The sequence below is a fragment of the Notothenia rossii genome (genome assembly GCF_949606895.1).
Source record: "Notothenia rossii genome assembly, chromosome: 10".
Lineage (NCBI taxonomy): Eukaryota > Metazoa > Chordata > Actinopteri > Perciformes > Nototheniidae > Notothenia > Notothenia rossii.
The window spans coordinates 54,940,984-54,959,794 of NC_136908.1; the positions used below are offsets into that span (position 1 = coordinate 54,940,984).

The 18,811-nt window shown below is 41.9% G+C and overlaps 1 protein-coding gene across 1 annotated transcript; it reads left to right on the forward strand.

The window, feature by feature from the left end:
- The first annotated feature begins 3,622 nt into the window (after positions 1 to 3,622).
- LOC307021369 (uncharacterized protein) lies at positions 3,623 to 9,786 on the forward strand. Its single transcript, XM_079653410.1, has 9 exons — positions 3,623 to 3,750; positions 3,904 to 4,006; positions 4,986 to 5,070; positions 6,599 to 6,817; positions 6,908 to 6,981; positions 7,148 to 7,682; positions 7,797 to 8,010; positions 8,699 to 8,867; positions 9,529 to 9,786. The coding sequence occupies exons 7-9, from the start codon at positions 7,909 to 7,911 to the stop codon at positions 9,696 to 9,698; spliced, it is 441 nt and encodes a 146-aa protein (XP_079509536.1). The 5' UTR covers positions 3,623 to 3,750; positions 3,904 to 4,006; positions 4,986 to 5,070; positions 6,599 to 6,817; positions 6,908 to 6,981; positions 7,148 to 7,682; positions 7,797 to 7,908; the 3' UTR covers positions 9,699 to 9,786.
- The last annotated feature ends 9,025 nt before the right edge of the window (positions 9,787 to 18,811 follow it).

An 18,811-nucleotide genomic window follows, 5' to 3' on the forward strand; every position in this document is an offset into this window, starting at 1 on the left:
GGACATTTCAGAGGTCAGCATCTTGTATATTTTTGCTTGACTTTACTCCATCTGTTCTATTTTGTGTCTTCATGGAGACAATGTCAGTGTAGCAGCACGAGGGAGGCTCTCCACGCCTTTCACTGAGAGACTTGGCAGCTCGTCTAATCAGAGTGCAATTAGTCGGAGACTTCTCTGGGCGACAGAAGACTCTGATTACCCAAGAGTCACTGGGGGTATATTTAGTATCTCTGCTCTTGTTCCTCCGTGGTTAAGTGCGGCGCCCCGGAGCTACAGAGAGAGCTGGTGCATTGGTGAAGATATTGGAAGGCGGGACGGGCTGAACTTGGCTGGGGCGCTCACTCAGAGTTGCTGCAACTGAGCTCTAAAACAACGCTAACCTGATCCAAACCCTCAACCAGAGTGTGAGGCTGTTCCAAAATACACATTGATATACTGTCTTTGGGCCTGTGGCTCCTCAGCGCTCTGCTACTCTGATTGTGAGAGCACGTTGTGTTAGTCAGAGCCATCCTTATATATTGGTTTGCCTCTAAGATGAGGACAACATTGCAATATTCCCTTTATTAAATGCAGCCTGGTATCCCAGTAATTGATATACACTTTGGATGCTCATTTGCATCCAATGTCAGTGTTTACAAATTCCTGAAGTCGTGTGTCCTTTTCAGATCAAGTAAAGGTAGCAGTAAGGGTGACGGTGGCACATGGCAATGACGTGTGTCAGACTTTCATGCAGAAAACTAGAGTTCGGTTCCAGCTACAGACCTGCAGTTACCATTTGCTTTTTATTAAATGTAAACTTCCCCAAAATTACTAGTACCGTAGTTACCACCTTTATTAGTGAAAGGCAACATTTAAAAGTGCAATTTACTATTGTGAGGAAACTTTGAAGAAGCAACTTAATCAACCGTGTAACCTGACGTCCTCCCAAATTCTCATTAGCCCAGTAATTAATGAGCTGTCAGGTTGTCAAGTGAATTTGATCATGACACACTTTTGCAATATACTATATTGTCCCCAGCATAGATCTAATTGTGTCTATGGAAACCATGATTTGCTTAAAGGGGCCTTATTATGCTTTTTGGGTTATCCCTTTCCTGTAGTGTTTTCTATAGGTAGAGGAAGTATATCTCCCAATTACAGCCATGAAACACAGGAGCACATTTAAAGCATCTGTTAGTCTCTGCTTTACTCACCCATATTCTTCCTCGGTGCCCTCCCTCCTCCTCTCTCTATTTCATCTGTCCACCAGCCATCCTTGCCCCTTCTCTTTGCTCTCTCCCACCTCCTCAGTTGTCAGCACTGTGGGGAATAGACCTGGGCTTCCACAGATCAAGGCATGCGTGTCGATAACCATGTTCACAGAGATGAAAGCTCCGGCGAGCCGAGTCTCACAAGTTGCTCGGGTTCAGGAGTTCGCAGGCGCTGCTGAGGTGTAGTGTTGCTGTTGCTGTCAATCACTGTGTGTGAACCCCGCAGATCGGAGGCAACCTGGCGACCCTGATCAGAGTGTTTAGCCTGTTTGACTGCAAGTGAGAAGGACACATCCAGCAGCACGAGTTCCGCCGCATCCTGGACAACTATGGCATCCACCTGACAGACAAGGAGTTTCAGAGGTGGGGGTTTATGGCATACATCTGAGTTAGACACAACTGATCCCACATCTAATCTGTGCAGCCACAAGCATTGGCCCACACACACGTCAAACACTGCTAAGTTAGCTGGGACTAACATTAAGGTAGTCAGCATCACTTCCTGTCCCAGAAATCATACATAAAACTAATACACTAACAATTCATTACTGAGTCGACATCCCACATGAGAAGTGTTTTCAGCCATTGGTTCATATTAATCTAGGTCTTATTTTTGTATTTTTCTCATTTATTTGATCAGAATTAGTCACATTGTGTCCTTATCATAAGAATTGCTAAGATCTTGGAAGACATTGCTAAAAAGAAAAAGATTAAAAAACAAAGAAACATTGTTATCCAATTAGCACAGGCCCAGCTATTTCCATTTCCTTTCATTCGTACCATTTCCTGTTTGTCGGCTAGGACGAGATGACTAGCGCTAACTTAGCGGTCAGCCTTTGTCTCAGGATGAGAGACAGCTAATTGACTTTTAATACTTTAGGCCCTGCAGTCAAATCCACTCCAGACACCCTCCTCAACTTTTTTGACGTGGCTCTAGAGGATTGTGTGTGACAGGTTCATTTTCAATGGCTTTAATTGGTTTTAGCACACATGACTCTCTCTCTTCAGACACACATGCACACATCGAAGCACACACCCTTGCTCTGTCTGCGTGTTGGAAGAGATAAAGCTAGGCATAAATCCTGACCTCTTTTCTCATCTCACTTTTTTTTGCCTCCTGTAATCATGAACAACTTAGCTCCTCCTTGCATTTTTCCTAGGCTTCGGAATCACTACAGTCCCAATAACAACTCCACCATTTCCTACGAACTGTTCCTGGACAAGCTAGGCTTTGGTGACAGCTGTAGCTTCAAGATTGCTCCAGTCTGCACTAAGATAGGTATGAACACACCGTTTCTGATTACATCCATCTTAATTTCCAGTGAATGGACACGGTAAAAAATGAGAAAGTAAGGAAAAAACAGGAAAATTAGGAGATGGAATAACCTGGGTTTATTTTAGCTTGGCTGCACTTACAATCTAATCTGTCATACTGGCCCCAGTGACATGAATAAAACAACAATTAAATGAAAAATGTATCTAAGTTCATGGGCGCTACCAGACACACAAGTAAATACAATCCAGCCATAGGGCAGCATGAGGTCCAGGAGTTTTATCCAATGGCTGTGCTAGAGAACAAATCAGTGGATCAAGATCATTACAAAGTAATTTGAAGTCATCCTCAATGGGTATACCCAATTTAACAGAAATCCATCCTGTAGCTTTTGAGATATTTAAATTCTGAACCAAAGAGGTGGACTAGTGGAAAAACTAGTGCTCGTTACTACCTTCACATATTAAACTGGAAATGTAGTCTCAAACTGTCTTTGCCATAATTGCAAGAAAACACTTAATGCAAGAGTTCACATTGAGATTGTGTTATAGAAGTGTCCAGCCGAGGGACAACTCCACCTGAGAGTCAAACAGGAGAGGCTGAGACCAGAGTATCTCTCCAGTCTGGGTGATGCTCCGTTGAGACACAAGAAGCTACAGACTCTCTTCTACGACAAGGTACGGACTTAATTAAATTACTTTGTGTGTTATGTTCCTCCTGTTTGCATGTCACCATCTGGCCTTCTCCCCTGCATTATCCTCTTTAAAGACGGAGGGCTAAATTGGCTCTAAGTGGCACGTCTGGATGCAAACGGCAGAGGGAACACCTCTAATTAAAATGTTTGCCCAGAAAAATCAGTTCCTGAGTTAGTGTGTTAATCACGGCTAATTTGCGGCAAAGGCGGCCGGATCGAGGACGGCTCTTCTCTCTCATTCTAGAGCCGCACTGGGATGTTCTCCATGGCAACCGAAATCAGAGATGACTCACTTCCTGTCATTATTGAGGAGAAAAAAACAGATCAAGAGAGAGGGGGCGGCCTCTATAATATGAATGTTTGTACATCAGTGTTTTTCTTCCTCATCAGATGTGCATGAACTCAACCCAGCAAGCGCTGCAGGCCTTTGACTCCACCCGCTCTGGCCTGGTAGCACAAGATGTCCTCAGGGCCATTCTCAGCAGCTTTATATTTCCCATGAACCCTCACTCCTTCCAGAAGCTGACCAGCCAGTAAGGAAAGACATATTTTATTTATCTCTCTTTCTACTTTGCCTCAAACTTCCTGTTCTTCACTCTTTTAATCTTTAAATCTAGCTCTCATCTAGAATAGATGAGAGCGGTATATATTTTTCATACATGTGTATTGATTTTGTGTGTTTGCAGTTATGGTGTGAGCGCAACAGGGCCGTTGCGGTGGAAACACTTCTTGGGCCACTTCATGAGCCCGGTTAAAGTAGAGGGCGGACACAAATCTTCTCACCAAAAGGTCAGTTTGAACTTTTTACACAGGGAACCTACACATATGCTGAGGTTTGACATGTTGTTAACAGGTCTCCTATTTTTCATGTTGAGTTTGTTCTGATTTAAAATGTGCTGCAGAACAGAAAGAGCATTGTCTGCATTTTCCAGCCATCTGTTGCTACATGTTTTTCCTTTTTACTTCTCATTTCCCCTCATAATAGAATTGGAATACATATAATGTCTTCTCTCTGTTCTCACTGAATATACAATCATCTTGGCCTTAACCCTAACCCTAGTCAAATTCAGAATTGCCCTATATCAGGGGTGCCATATCAGTCCCGCCAGCTGATTTTATGTGTCCCGCGAGAGCTCTAAAGAACATGATTTACTTATCATAGAATTATATCCCCTTTACAAAGATTATATGTCCCACAATGCATCACATTTTGTGACCTCCCACCATACTTCTTCCTTAAAATAAGAGACATGAGTGACAGGCTGATAGAAAAACGGCAAGATTTAATCTGTTCTCAAAAAGAAGGTTGACACCCCTACCCTATATAAACATAAATCCTAAGGATATTGAACAGTACATCAGCCTATTTACAGTGTGATTGTTTTTCTTTTGGATTTGGATTACAACTTCAAAGCTCTCACAGCTGTTCAGAAGTGCCTTTTTCAACCCATCAGACACAAGGATGATGCAACCAATTGCACTCTTCATCCAGATCCCTCATCTATCTAGTTACAGCTTCCACTGTAACTGTGACAGAATATCTCAAGAGACCTTTTAAGCTCTTCAGCTGGCTGATTTTCAGATCCTTTTACGCTTTAAACGTACTCAAACAGTTAACAGCGAAGGTTCTTTCGAAGATATTCACCAATGCTTGAGGTAATGGCAGGTGGAAGCAACGGTTACTGCTCAAAGAGATGTTGAAAATTATAAGAAACAAATATATGCACTCTGATATGTCATCTTTCTTTTCACCTATCTCCTCTCTCAGGGCTTCAGAGCCGCCTGTTCCAGAAAAAGACAACTTCCAGGACATTAACCCTCGACTGAAAGAGATTTTCCACCTGCTTGACATGGTAGGATTCAGGACTCTGGAAGTAAATAATAAGGAGTAAAGGAAAACCAACTTGTACACCCTGAACATTCTTTCAATGCTCTGCCTTATTTAAAAAGCACACAGCAAAAATCTTTGTACCAGAAAAGACAGAAGTGATTGTGATCAGACAGGACACAGGGGAGTAATCTCAGCAGATTGCTAAAAGACAAAAGGCACATGCTCAGGTGTATGCTTTAAATATAAATACCAGACAGCTTTACAGATGAGCCAATCATCATCCGCAGCTTTTTGATGGCCATAAACATGATTAGATGATTGCATATGGCCACTGGTTAGCCACTCAGTCACTAGCCATATGTTCGTTTGACAGCCATCCCCTTCAACACGCCTCCGCATTCAGTTCTGCCTCTTTAATTTCAAATCAGTCTACTTCAGCTGGATGAAACTTTGGAGTTTGACTAAACTTTAGGGAAAGGGGGGTTGAATTTTCCATTAATTTGCAGTTATGTTTGATGTTGCTGCCGCCACTCACACAACAACAGTCGGCTTCCAAGTTTGAGGAAGTGTGTGTATGTGTGTGAAGCCTCTCCCAGATATGAATCACACATCTATCTGCCAAAATCTCCTCCTTTTAATGGCGTGGAAGAAGAAAAAAAAAATCCATCCATCAACTGTTTTAATAATCTATTCAGCGGGTAGGGGATCAAACAAGAGTGTCCTCACACCGCCAGCCAATAATGAGGTTTTCCACTCAGGCATGTTCCAAGCCAACTATGGTTTTAGAGTATCTCCAGGGAAGCATTATAGCTTGGACGACTTGCTATCATTCATATTGTTTGTGTAGGATGCACAAGGTAGAATCAGATGGACGCTCTATTGTGCCAGGCTATAGTCATAATACGATATGGCATTATTATCCCTTAAATCCCTTAAAGTCCCTTAAATATCAACATTACACAAAAACATCCTTAAGTGTTTTAAGTATACATTTACATTTGACATATTTAGATACATTTTTTAAATTATGATAAATTATAAATTAGGTTTTGTGCTTCTTTTTTTATGCCATTTTCAAAATATATTTGCTGTGTAACCTGTTGAGTTTGAACAAACTTTAAGGTAATACATTAAGATATTGTTTTTTGCAAAATAAAATAATGACTCAATAGTATTTAAGCATTTCAAAGAGCTCGTAAGACAAGCTAACTAGCAAGTGGCTACTATCAGTGACATGTAAACAAAGCATTTTGGACAACAAATAAGATATCCTATATCTTGAACTTTTAATTATGCAATAACAAGACTTTAAAACGTTGTTAAAGACAGTATAAAATAATTGGGCTATAACCAGGACCTTTTTTAAACTCATTTGGTAACATACTAAAAAAAATGATCATACTCTGCACTTAATGTCCTGTGTCCTAATGTTTGACACATTTTCTCTGACTACAATGCCCAATGATACCTATCCCTGCAATGACATCTAACAAAATGTCCCTGTGACACTACAATTTGAAGAAAAATGCTCACACAGCTTTCCTTTCCAGAAGGAGGCAGGTTGGATCACTCGAGCAGACCTGCAACATGTTCTGGTGAGACCAGGTGAGACCCAGCCCCGAACTCAAGGGTCCGAGATCACGGAGCTGCTCAGTGCACAGGGCCAAAACCAATCCGGGGTCATGACCTCTGCTCCATCAGGCAACACGGCACCACATCTCTCTCCTGCTAACACTGCTGAGCCCCTGAATGTACCCGAAGACACTGCTGTACAGTATGCTTATTTAACCATTAACTAAGACATGCAGGCGCTAATTCCATGTAAGACTGTACTTTGTTTATTATCTATTTTTCCTCAGAAAGAACACCAGAGGAGAGGCAGAACACAGACTGTGCAGAGGAACTGGCTGTGGGGTCTGCTTCATGGAGACCAGTAAGTGTGTTAACATACCAAGATCAAATATCACCAATATCAGATATAACATGAGATCAAACAGAGAAAGAAAACAGAACATGAGATCAAAAGGAGAAAAAGGGGTTAATTATTAACGCACAGTTTGATTTGTGTGTGTTCTGCTTTGTGTGCACTTTCGTTTAAGGTGGAGAATTTACTGCTGGACCAGCTGTGTGAGCGGCTCAGTTCAGTACTGGCAGCTCTGAAGCTGTGTGACCCTCAGCACACTGGATACATCACACAGGAAGATCTGAAGAAGCTCCTAAGCTCTCATGGCAAACCCGTCTCAGAGCAACTGTAATTTTCAAATATACATCAAGAGGAAAGTTGTGACCCTCAAGAACTTAGAAATAAAGAGCAGTCTGTCACAGGGCTGAGATATAAACAGACACATTTTACACCTATGAGCATGTATGAATGTCTTAGGCCACTGGAGCACCCAGAGGACCTGCATACATCACACAGAGAGGATCCAGTCAACTTCAAACTCCAGATCTTGTATCTTTTAGGCAACAAAAGTGTCAACTACTGAAACTTTCTTTGTGTGTTTCCAGGCTCTGTGAGACCTCCAGATCTAGACCTGGGAGTTCTTCTAAGTTGGTTTATTACCCTGGCTTTCTCGAAAACCTGGGAGTCCCCCTGACATATGAAACATGCCCATCCTCAGCACACACTGAGAGGTGAGCAGATAGAGACACTCTATACACAGTATACAACGCAGACCTCCTGTATGGTGTAATGACATAATTGTAAATGCACCTCTCCTACTGAGCATTTACCAATCTGCCCTACAGACGCGGCACTTCACCTCAGTCGACCGTACAGTCCGTCAGAGCTCAGCAACCTGCCTCCAGCCTGCAGGTCAGTGCAGACACAGGCAACATCCTGGATATTGTTTTCCAGAGGATGAGATCAAGGCTAGAGCAGCGTCACAGCAGCCTGAGTGACCGCATCAAGGCCATCACGCACGGCTCTAATGGGACCCTATCAGAGACAGATATATGGAAGGTGAGTGGGGAACAAATACACGCTACATGACACGCAAATGAATTGTGAGCTTCAAGCTTCAGTAACACTGAGGGAAATCGAACATCGTTCAAAAAGCAACATATTTTCTCTCCTAAATATGCCAAAATCAAAATGTATCGATGAAATCTACAATACAGATTATAAATATCTGTATTTCTTCAATGCATATTCATTGTGAGATAAAAAAATTACTAAAATATATGTTAAATGGAAAATGATTTCGTTTTTTATATTTCATTTGAATTCAGTGGGTGTCAGTGTGACAGGAAATGTCATATTAAATCAGAAAACAAAGAATAGTATGAACTTTATTTTTGAAAGGAAAACAATCAACTACCCAATCACAGCCTCGGACCATTGGCAAAGCTTATCAGCGCTGACACAATCAGATGGCCGCCATGACAGTTTTTGCATCAACTTAGCCGACCAAACAATCATATGTTTTAAATTCTATTGAGGAACGGTTAATTCATTCCACTATTAAAAACAATCTATTCAAAAGTAGATGCCTACATACAATGCTGTGTGTTGCATTTCACTTTTGCACCTGTTGTACCTGAAGGACGAATGTAGTTCTCACTCTAACAAGTCGATACAACCTGGCCTAAAGCAGAGGGCAGTGCAGCAGGCTGCCAACACGTCCTGCTTTCTCTTCTTTCTCTAACAGATACTAGAGGACAGTTGGGTCATCTTGGACGATACGAATTTCAACAAGTTCACTGAACTGCTTGGCCTCAGGGACGGACGGATCGAGCGCTCAGTGTTCCTGGAGAAGTGCGGCATCCAGAACATCTTGACCAGCGGCGTCAGAAATCCCCTCAGTTCTGCATGGCAAGGTTTTCAATGCTTAAATATAGATAAATCCCTTCCTACTCACCACACTCCCTCCCCTCCATCTTTTGCCTTGTATCCCAACTCCTACCCCACCCACGGTGATCAAACATAAGCCCCCTGCTTCCTGTAAAATGATGTCTTTCTTAGCACACGAGCCATTGGAGAAATCATCCTGGATTATAAATAGAGTATTTTAGGAGTGAGCCTCTTCGTCTCTCATTAGCAGAGCGGAGGAGCACAGATTCAGAATCACACTCATGTCTGCTTGTTTGGGCTAATTATATGCTTTGGAAGCAGGAAACAGAGCAGCAGGGCATCGCTCTAATTTGTATCCTCTAAATAAAGAAAAAAATAAAAAGTATAAATAAAAAAAATAAAAAAAGGAATTGTCAAACAAAGCCAGGGTGTAAAGTTACTGATGTTTGCTAGGCATTCATTTTCTTTAATTACAAAAACAAGTGTGCTTTTAATTAAATAAAAATTAGGTCAGACAGTTTAATGCCCAGTGTGCTTGAAGACATGAAGGGCATTCTTTGTAGTGCCAAAAATAAATGGAACAAAAATGATCATTTGTTGGGTATAATTCCCTCGAAAAATACCAGTTATTTAGAAACCAGTTCATTATGTGAATAGAATCATTCAACACTTCTGTGGTTACTGTAGAGGCCGCCACAGACAGGGATGGGCAGCAGCGCTCTGAGGGTCATGGTGATAATGTTGAAGTCGCCCCCCCCCCCCCTTTTACTTCAGCTGCGCAGTGCCTAGCTGCCATGAAGACTAGGATCAAGAGCATCCATGGGGTGAGCAAGATTGCTACAGGCGTCCAGTTGTAATCAGCAATGCAATCATATATTTTGATTCAAAACAGATGTCTTTAAATAAATAATGATGTGAATTGGCAGTTTTTCCTCAATTATAATAACATCAAAAGAAGTTTTACCTGGCATTGGGTTTTAATAGAAAACACAAAGGAAATTGAAGGAGAAAGAGATGGACCAAGAGATCATCAGGGTGCTCCATTTTGTCATTAGCACTTTCTCAATGTATCTTTATTCTGTAACCATCTCTCTGTTTACCTCCCCTGTATTGGATTCAAATTGCATACACAATAGATCAAATCTGATGGTGGCCAATTGACATATCATTTACTTATGCAATCAGTATACTCTGTCAGGAACCCTAGAAACTGTTAAAATTCCACTGAGCCTTACCAACGTGTCACGGAGTAAACAAGGAATAAAAAGGTATTTTGGTTTCCCGTAAAACCCACGCGCGCCTTTGGCTTCTGTTTTAAACAATCCCATGGTTTCACACTATTGCACTAATTGCGGTAGTATGCTTCAAAGTACCAAAGAAAACAGGGAATATGAAGATTGCAAGCTACCTAAAAAGAATGTCAGTGTGATGGCAATCATTCATCACAGCACACACAACTACTGAATCAATGAATGACTCTGTTCTGATAAGCCAATCTGTTCCCATCAGAACAACCTGTCAGCGTTTCGACTGACGGACAGGAAACGTAATGGCGTGGTCGACTGCCGTGATTTCAAAGAGCTATACAGCAGCCTGGGATTTTTCTGCAGAAAGGCAGAGTATCAGCGGCTGTTGGAACGGATTGGTTTGCAACCAGGGGGCAACCTCAACTACGCAGAGTTTGTTGATGTTGTGTTAACCAACCGAGTTGTCATCAGCATTAATCGGCCCTTGTTTGTGGCTTGTCCCGCAGACAAACAAACACACACACAAACACACAGAGAGAAGTGAGGCAGAAACAAAGGCAATCTTACCCCACAGGGTTTGGGGAAAAACAAATATATAGGTTAGGCGTCGAAACATCTTTCACATGCTGTGTAAAGATTATTTAGCTGTATTAACATTTTTGACATGCTGTGATCCTTACTACATTAAGGGTAGCTGTGCAATAGGTACAGACTGGCAATACACAGTCATTTAGAAAAAAACATATTCAAGTTTCTAAATGTTTATGTATGATATGCTCTTGTTGTACTGTCTACAGACATATTGTGCAGGAGAACTTTAAGGAGTCGAGCGACTCCCTGGCTCACCTGGAAACAGGGAAGGATGGCACAGTGACAGTGGAGCAGCTGCTAAGCCTGTTACAAACCTACAGCTCCTCCGTGAAGAGAAAGCAGCTCGAAATTCACCTGCGCAGGTCAACTCCACCTTTATATTGACTGTAGATACTTACATTAAGACATTTAACTGATTGGGACGTCTGTATTATTCATATGGAGGCTTACAATTGAAGCTGCAATTTCTGCCAGAGGCTATATTTTAAGTCCATTTCAAATCTTTATCAAGCTCACATTTGCTTCTAAGCACTTAACACACACAGGTACACATGAAGGTGATTAGGTGTGTTTTGTGAATTAACCACACTTTTTGACTAATACAAATTTTGACCAGAAACGTAAGAGGATAACTTCAATATTTGTATAATTTTTGCACCACAAATGATTGCATTCCATTAAAGAGTTCAAGAGGTCACTTAAGAGGTCTACCTCATGGTGGTGATGGAGGAAAAGTCATGGAGACTCTTTAGGATTCATTCTCTGGGATGCAATAGTAGTTTAACAATTTATAAATAGTGTGGCATAAAACTGCACTTGTTTAATCCTTCAGTTTAAAACTTGTTTTTGTCACTACCTCCCACTTATTCCTTTAGGCTTAATGTTACCGTGGAGGATAACAGGCTGGCTTACATTTCCTGTCTGCGTTTGACCATAAGAAGAGTGGTGAGCGTCCCCCTGCCTCTCCTGGTGCTGAGAGACAGAAAGAGTCTTTGGACGGCCTCAGTCCAGCCTCAGCGCCACATCTGTATAAGGTGAATCTTGCGGCATGCTTCATTTTCTCTGTCAACAGTTCCTAAGCTGATCACTTTTCTGTGGCTTTGTTCTCCAGGCCTTTGACCAGAGGGGGACGGGGACGGTGAAACCTCTGGAGTTTCGTCAGGTGTTAGATCATTTTTGCGCCCGTCTGTCAGACAAACAGTACAGACAAATGCTGACCAAACTGCAGCTGGACTGTGAGACCTGCACTGTTAACCGGAAGGACTTCCTCAACACGTTTCAATCAGAGAGCCCACTGGTAAGAGAAGCTGCTTCCAAATGTGCTGAAATATAGTTCAACATTTTGGGCAATGTGCTTTTTTCTTTCTTTAGGTGGTGCTTACATATTAACCATGGTCACCAAACATAACTTGCTTAGTATCGTTCGCATTGTCCAATTTGCCAAAGCTAGCATGTTGACGCTAGCTCAAAAAAAGGTGGTGCCTGAGCTATGTCTCACAAAGATGCTTGCATGCATTCTCCTGTTGTTACAGTTCACAAGTATGTCAAAATGCAGTGCACTATAAGTACCCATTATGTGTTAAGACTGTCTCCAAAGTTTAAGAGCGTTGGATGTGGAATGCTTAACACACATGAAGAGGGCACAACTACCGTACAAATACGATAATTCTTGTATATCTGGCAAATCTGATGGAAGGTTCTGAATTAAGACAGACTGTTAGTATTGCAATGCTAAGCTAGGCCAATACAATCATTGTACTCAACAAAAGGTGTGTGCTTCTCTTCATAATGCAGATTTCAGAGAGCTGCCTGAGTAAGACTATTGAGCGACGGACAACAACAAGATCCCCTACCCAGACCAAGACCCCTGAAACTACAGAGCACAATGAGGACAAATCCAGGACTTCATCTCAGGTCCTTTATATGAAATCACCAAAAAGCTGATGGATCTGAAATCCTCCAGCAGCACAACAAGACTCTCAACTTATCAGGTAAAGCTTGGAAAAATAAATCTAATATTCGAGTGAATAATCTTTCCGTGAATTCAAAGAGGAGATATTCACAAGCACATTTACGACGACTCTCCCAGTGCTTTCAAGCTGAAGCCACACATGGCATCAGTCCATGGTTACAAATGAGGACATGAATTCTGCTGTATTTGCCAGTTCCACGCTTTTTACACTGATATGTTTTCTTTAATTATTCTAATCAAAGTCTAATTTATCTTTGTGGATCATTACTGACTGCGTGAGGAAGTTATTCATCTGTAAAGCTAATTTACTCCGCTGTGTGGAACTCTCTTTGGGGTACTTGCCCCCCAGTGAAGATTATTATTGTGTGCTTCCTTTTTGCTTCTCAGATTGAGTGTGTGTGGAGTCAGATTCCTGTGAACGAGCAGAAGAAGCTGCAGTACAGAGACTTTCTGGAGCTTTTTTTTTGCGTTTGGAAGGACCCCCCGCACAGAAACAGGGGGTCCCACTGACAATGTCCGATCGCCTTCCTGTGAGCCGAGAGAAACAGCCTCAGCAACAAAATCCTGTTCCCCAGAGACTGCAGGTGTTTTTCTACATGGCATAAATGTAAGGCACATGACAGGATTTTAATATGTCAAACTTTACCCAACATGGATGTATGTATTCTAATAACACAATAATTCAATCTCAGTTGAGTTGCACAATACTCTTTTCTATTTTAATTACACTGCTGTATGATTTGATGCACAAAGGAACTTCTCTTCAAAGCCAGTCAAGTTAGGTTTGTTAGGACAAGAAAGTAAAGACTCGTGGTCGTAGATTATTTAGACAAGGAAACAGGTTTGATTATAAAACGCCAGAAAAAATGATTTACAGACATTATATATGATTGAACTTGAGTAAAACCAAACCGTTCTCTGCTTTAGACATATACATAAGTTAGCTTACATCCAAAAGATTGCACAACAATACCCTCTCTCACTCAGTTTTACGTATTTCCCAGCCAAGTGCCTGCCTCCGCACTTACAAACCCTCAGATAATTAATCACAATCACTCTTGCTATAAAAAGCTTTAAAAAAAGCACACAGAGCATAAATGCAGTTTTGGAAAATGAGTAAAACTGAATGATAGAGGTAGTGCCCACTTATGCGGATAATAGATATAAATACAAATGTGTTCCCAAGAGAAGATTTTTTACTTTTATATATACTTTAGAATGTCTTGGTTGATCAAGGTACAGTACAGCATGCCCCTACTGTCTTGATTTCAAACCATAGTTTTTTATCTTTGCAGGTAAATCTAAAAATAATCCTATGTCAAGCATGTTATTTAATTTGGCGTAACTACAGAAGTGAAAGGACTTATTTAGCCTTGTTTTCAAATGATGACAGTGTTAAGGGAAACTACATCCGACTAATAAATGAATGAATTCATTGTATCATCATTTTTTTATGTAGTTGTACTGTCCTTCTCCTAACCTCCCCTCACTCCTCTCTAGACCGCCCCTGTGTGCTCCTCCAAGCGTCCCTCCTCGGTGGGGAGGCCGGGAACAGGAAGCCCGCCGGGCAGCAGGGGGAGGGGGCTGCGAGGGGGGGTGCAGCGCTGCTGGAAGGAGATCCAGAGGAACTGTGCCATGGAAGATACTCAGCATGAAGGACACATCAGCAATACCTCCCTTCTCAGTGAGCAGCCAACCACAATCATATACTGTATATATATATTCCTCCTACCGGCTCTATGCTAATGACTACTCTGTGTTGCAGAGATCCTCCACTCTCTGAGCATTAATATGACACAGGAGCAGCTTGAGCACCTGACTGGGAAGTTTGACATCATCAACAATGGCTGTGTTTCCTATCACAACTTCCTACGTCACTTCCTCCTGAATCTGCAACCAGCAGAGGCAAAGACTGCATATGAGCGACGGAGATTGCCTCTTTCAATTACACTGGTAAAAAAAAATAAAAAATCTTATCCTTAAATATAATATGTGCATGAAATAATCAGTAACTGTGACACAAATACATCCAAGTCTGTTCTTTTTATTCTTTTGAATACCGGTTTGTAAATCTGTCCTCTGTCCCATCGTACCTCTGATTTTGAGAGAAAGTGTTACGAAATCTGGATCCAAATGACTAAACAAGTGCATAATTTTTTAAGATTTAGAATTGCTTTTTGGTAACCCTTAATCAATAGACAATTGCCGTTTATAAGAGCCGACTTAATGTGTAGTAGGCTACATGGCTAATAATGATAACTGCTACAGAACGGTATTGAGACGAGGCATAAAGAAACAATTTAGAGGGACATTCATTTTATTTTATGCTACTTTTCATAGAAGCTAAAGTCACAATGTCAACAAGATTTTCAAAGTATTGAGAATGAAGTTGTCATGTCGATAATAAGGTGAAACCAGTATTTGTTCAGTACATAGAAAAATATAAATTAAAGGCTTAAGATTCTGCCAAAGATGCCAAACTAAAATGTTGTAGTACTTCGGTAGGCATGTTAACATTTCAAATTAAACTTTTCCCTCATCTAACCCATCTTTCCAATCATCACTGCTGGAGTGAATGTGAAATTGGGACACAGAGAATGTACTCTCAGCCACACATACCCATGCTGAGCAGCACATTAGCACTTTTCAAATTAACTCCACAGTCCCTCTCCTTTCCTCCGTTTTACGTCTAATATATTGTAGTTTTACTGCCTGAAAAGTGGATTACAGTAAAGGGGTGCTGGGGTGGCTCCGTAAAGCGAGGGGGGGTGATGAGCAACGCCGGGTTGCCAGATTGTGTAAACTCAGCGGGGACCTCCCACCCTCAGGCTCTCGACTATCGCCTCATATGACAAGCAAACTGGGCGAGTTTGGTGAGTTTTGGAGCTTTTTTTGGCGCGGGGAGGTGTATATGAAGCTTTGAACAATGACACACGGGTGGGCACGTTCTAAAAAGAACTCCCGCTGAGCGACTAAGCCGAGCCCCAAGCTTCAGTGGAGCGTGTGGGTGAGGGCCTAATCTGGCAACCCAAAAGCTGCAACCTTCCAAACCAACTTCGCAAATCACACAAGACCTTCATTGTCTCCAAGGATCCCACCATCTGCGGGAAACTGCAGAGACCTCCTGCGATTTTATCTGATTCGATAATGTGTCTGAACACGAGTTTACAGACAAAACATTTTTATCTGATCACAGGACGAAAAACACTTTGTTCTCAGCTTGTGATTTTAACCGATGAATGTGGGCGCTCTCACCTATATATGTTGTTTTCTTTCTTATTGTTCATGTCTTCCTGTTTGGGTCTTTTACTCTTTGGTCTGATTGGATTCTGGATGGTTCGTTCCAGAAGAGTGAAGGTGTGCCGAGCAGAGACTGTGTGGAGGTCATGCTGAGGATCCACAATGTGGTCCATTCCTCCTGGACCTCCATCAGACGCTGCTTCCTGACATGTGACCGCCCCCGAACAGGAAGGGTCTCCGTGCAGGACTTCAGGAAGGTGAGATCAGCTGCAGCGCTCCACCCTGAAGAACTCCACCTGCACTGCTGCATCCGAGCAATGTCAAACACTTCAGGTTCCTTATGAATTATTGATGCAATCGTTTGAGCTCCACTTTTATCAAAATGTCCAAAGGAGACTGATGGAGAGTGACTTGAAATCCATGAAGCTCAAGCTTACAGGCTTGCAAACACAGCCACCGCCACACACACACACACACACACACACACACACACACACACACACACACACACACACACACACACACACACACACACACACACACACACACACACACACACACACACACACACACACACACACACACACACACACACACACACACACACACACACACACACACACACACACACACACACACACACACACACACACACACACACACACGCTGTCAGGTGAACACACCTGTTCACTTGACAGCCAATCAGTAATTGTAATTGTTCAATTACGCTGAAGGTTGAAACAAGACCATGCTGACATTTTGGCCCAGGAGAACAGCAGCTGACACTCCCGTTTTATTGTCCCTGCCATTTACCTGCTGTGCCATTTACCGACGACAACGGTTCCTGAGCTAATCGATAGAAACAATTAGCAACCTTATTAGGGATGACATATCCCAAACTGATAAAACACAAGGAGATGTACAAATGTGCGCACGTAATTACGTTTGCTGATGTTGCCCTGCAGGTGCTGCGCCATTTCAGCGTCAGACTTTCAGAGGAGGAGTTCTTCCACCTCAGCTCGTATTTTGATGCCAACACCACGGGGAGGACCTGCTACAACAACTTCCTTTGGGCCTTTCTTCACTGACCTTCAATCTGATGCCTACAACTCTTAGCAAGCATGGCTGATAAACCAACCACCCAAGACCTTAGACATTCAGGGAACCCAAGTATAGCCTGAAATGCAGAAAATCTAATGTGGCTTCTGCATATTAATGGTATCTAAATTTCATTTCAAACCTTTATTTATCCAGATTGTCCAAATACCCATAGTTTCAAAGAGCATTTCACTTAGACTTGCTTTAAAAACATTCAGAGGAATAAAATTGCTCAGTTTCAATTTTAGCTGTAGACTGTTCCAAGCAAGTGGAGCTGCGCACCTAAAACCTGCCTTAGCTAAGACAGTCCTTGCTCTTGGCACATCTAACAAGACTACATCGTGCGATCTCAGACAATAGCTGCTTGCAACTCTCTGTGTGATCAGTGAACAGATGTAATACGGGAGTTTACCCAACATGGCGTTATAAATAAACATGTACCAATGACTGAGCCTCCGTACAGTAAGTGATGGCAAACCTGCCTTGGCATACAGGGTACAGTGATGAGTTAATACTTTGCAATTAGTAACAAATCTCAGTGCACTGTGATAGGTGACATCTAACTTGATCAGGTAATGGGCAGGTGCATTCATATAGATCAGATCACCATAGTCCAGCACAGGTAAAAAGGTCACAGAGCCTTTTCCTGGCTTCAAAAGAGAAACAGGACTTGTTTCTGAAAAAGAAACCTAGTCTAACCCTCAGCTTTTTAAGCAGTTTATTGATCTGAAGTTTAAAAGTGAGACAATCATCAAGCCAGATACCAAGGTATTTATAACAGGCAACCACTTCAAGTACTATTCCTTGCGCAGTTACAATATCCAAAACAGGCTCTGGACTGGTGTCTTTTTAGCTTTTGAAAAGAGCTTTACCTTAGTTTCATCAACATTTAAAAGAAGCTTTAGTTCAGAGAGCTGAGTCTGAATAATGTTAAAAACAGCCTGCAATTTAACAACAGCCTCCTTAATGGAGGGACCTGTTCAAGTAGCTTCATCAACATTTTCACCTAAACTGTTGATATATATATAGAGAATAAAAGTGGACCTAAAACAGAACCTTGGGGAACACTATTAACAATGTTCAACAACTCAGAAGTGAGCCCATCAAAGTGAACTACCTCCCTTTCAGAGAGGTAGTTCACAAACCACCCCACTGCATGGCTGGATATGCCTATACTGGCCAGCCTCAGCTTCAAGATATGATGATCGACGGTATCAAACGCTTTGGAAAGGTCAATAAATAGAGCTGCACAACTCCGCTTATTGTCTAAGATACTCGTAAAGTCATTCACCACTTTCATTGTGGCAGAGATGGTGCTATGTTGCTTTCTGAAACGTGACTGATGTTTAGACAGGATGTCATTTTTACATAAAAACTCCTTTACTTGTTCACTCTCTAGGCGTTCGAGCACCTTCGCCAGAAGTGATAATTTAGAGATAGGCCTTAAAATAGTTTCTTCCCCTCCTTTTAGCAAAGGCAGGACATAAGCTGACTTCCATACTTTTGGAATTGCATTTATGCTGAGGGAGAGGTTAAAAAGAGTAGTGAGAGGTGGAGCAGTAAAATCTGCAGCTGTCTTTAAAAAGAAAGGTTCTACGTTGTTCGGACCAGCCGGTTTCTTAGGATCTAACTTGGTTAAGGCGTCATGAACAACATCAATAGTAAAAGGAGAAAAACTGTAAGGGTTTTCCAGACCACATTGTTCAGAGTCACAGATTGGGGTATTCACAGAAGCAGAGTTAGTGACAGAATCAAACAGAGAGCCACAGGACACAAAATGCTCATTAAAGCAATTTAGCATAGTAGCCCTGTCCGATATAGA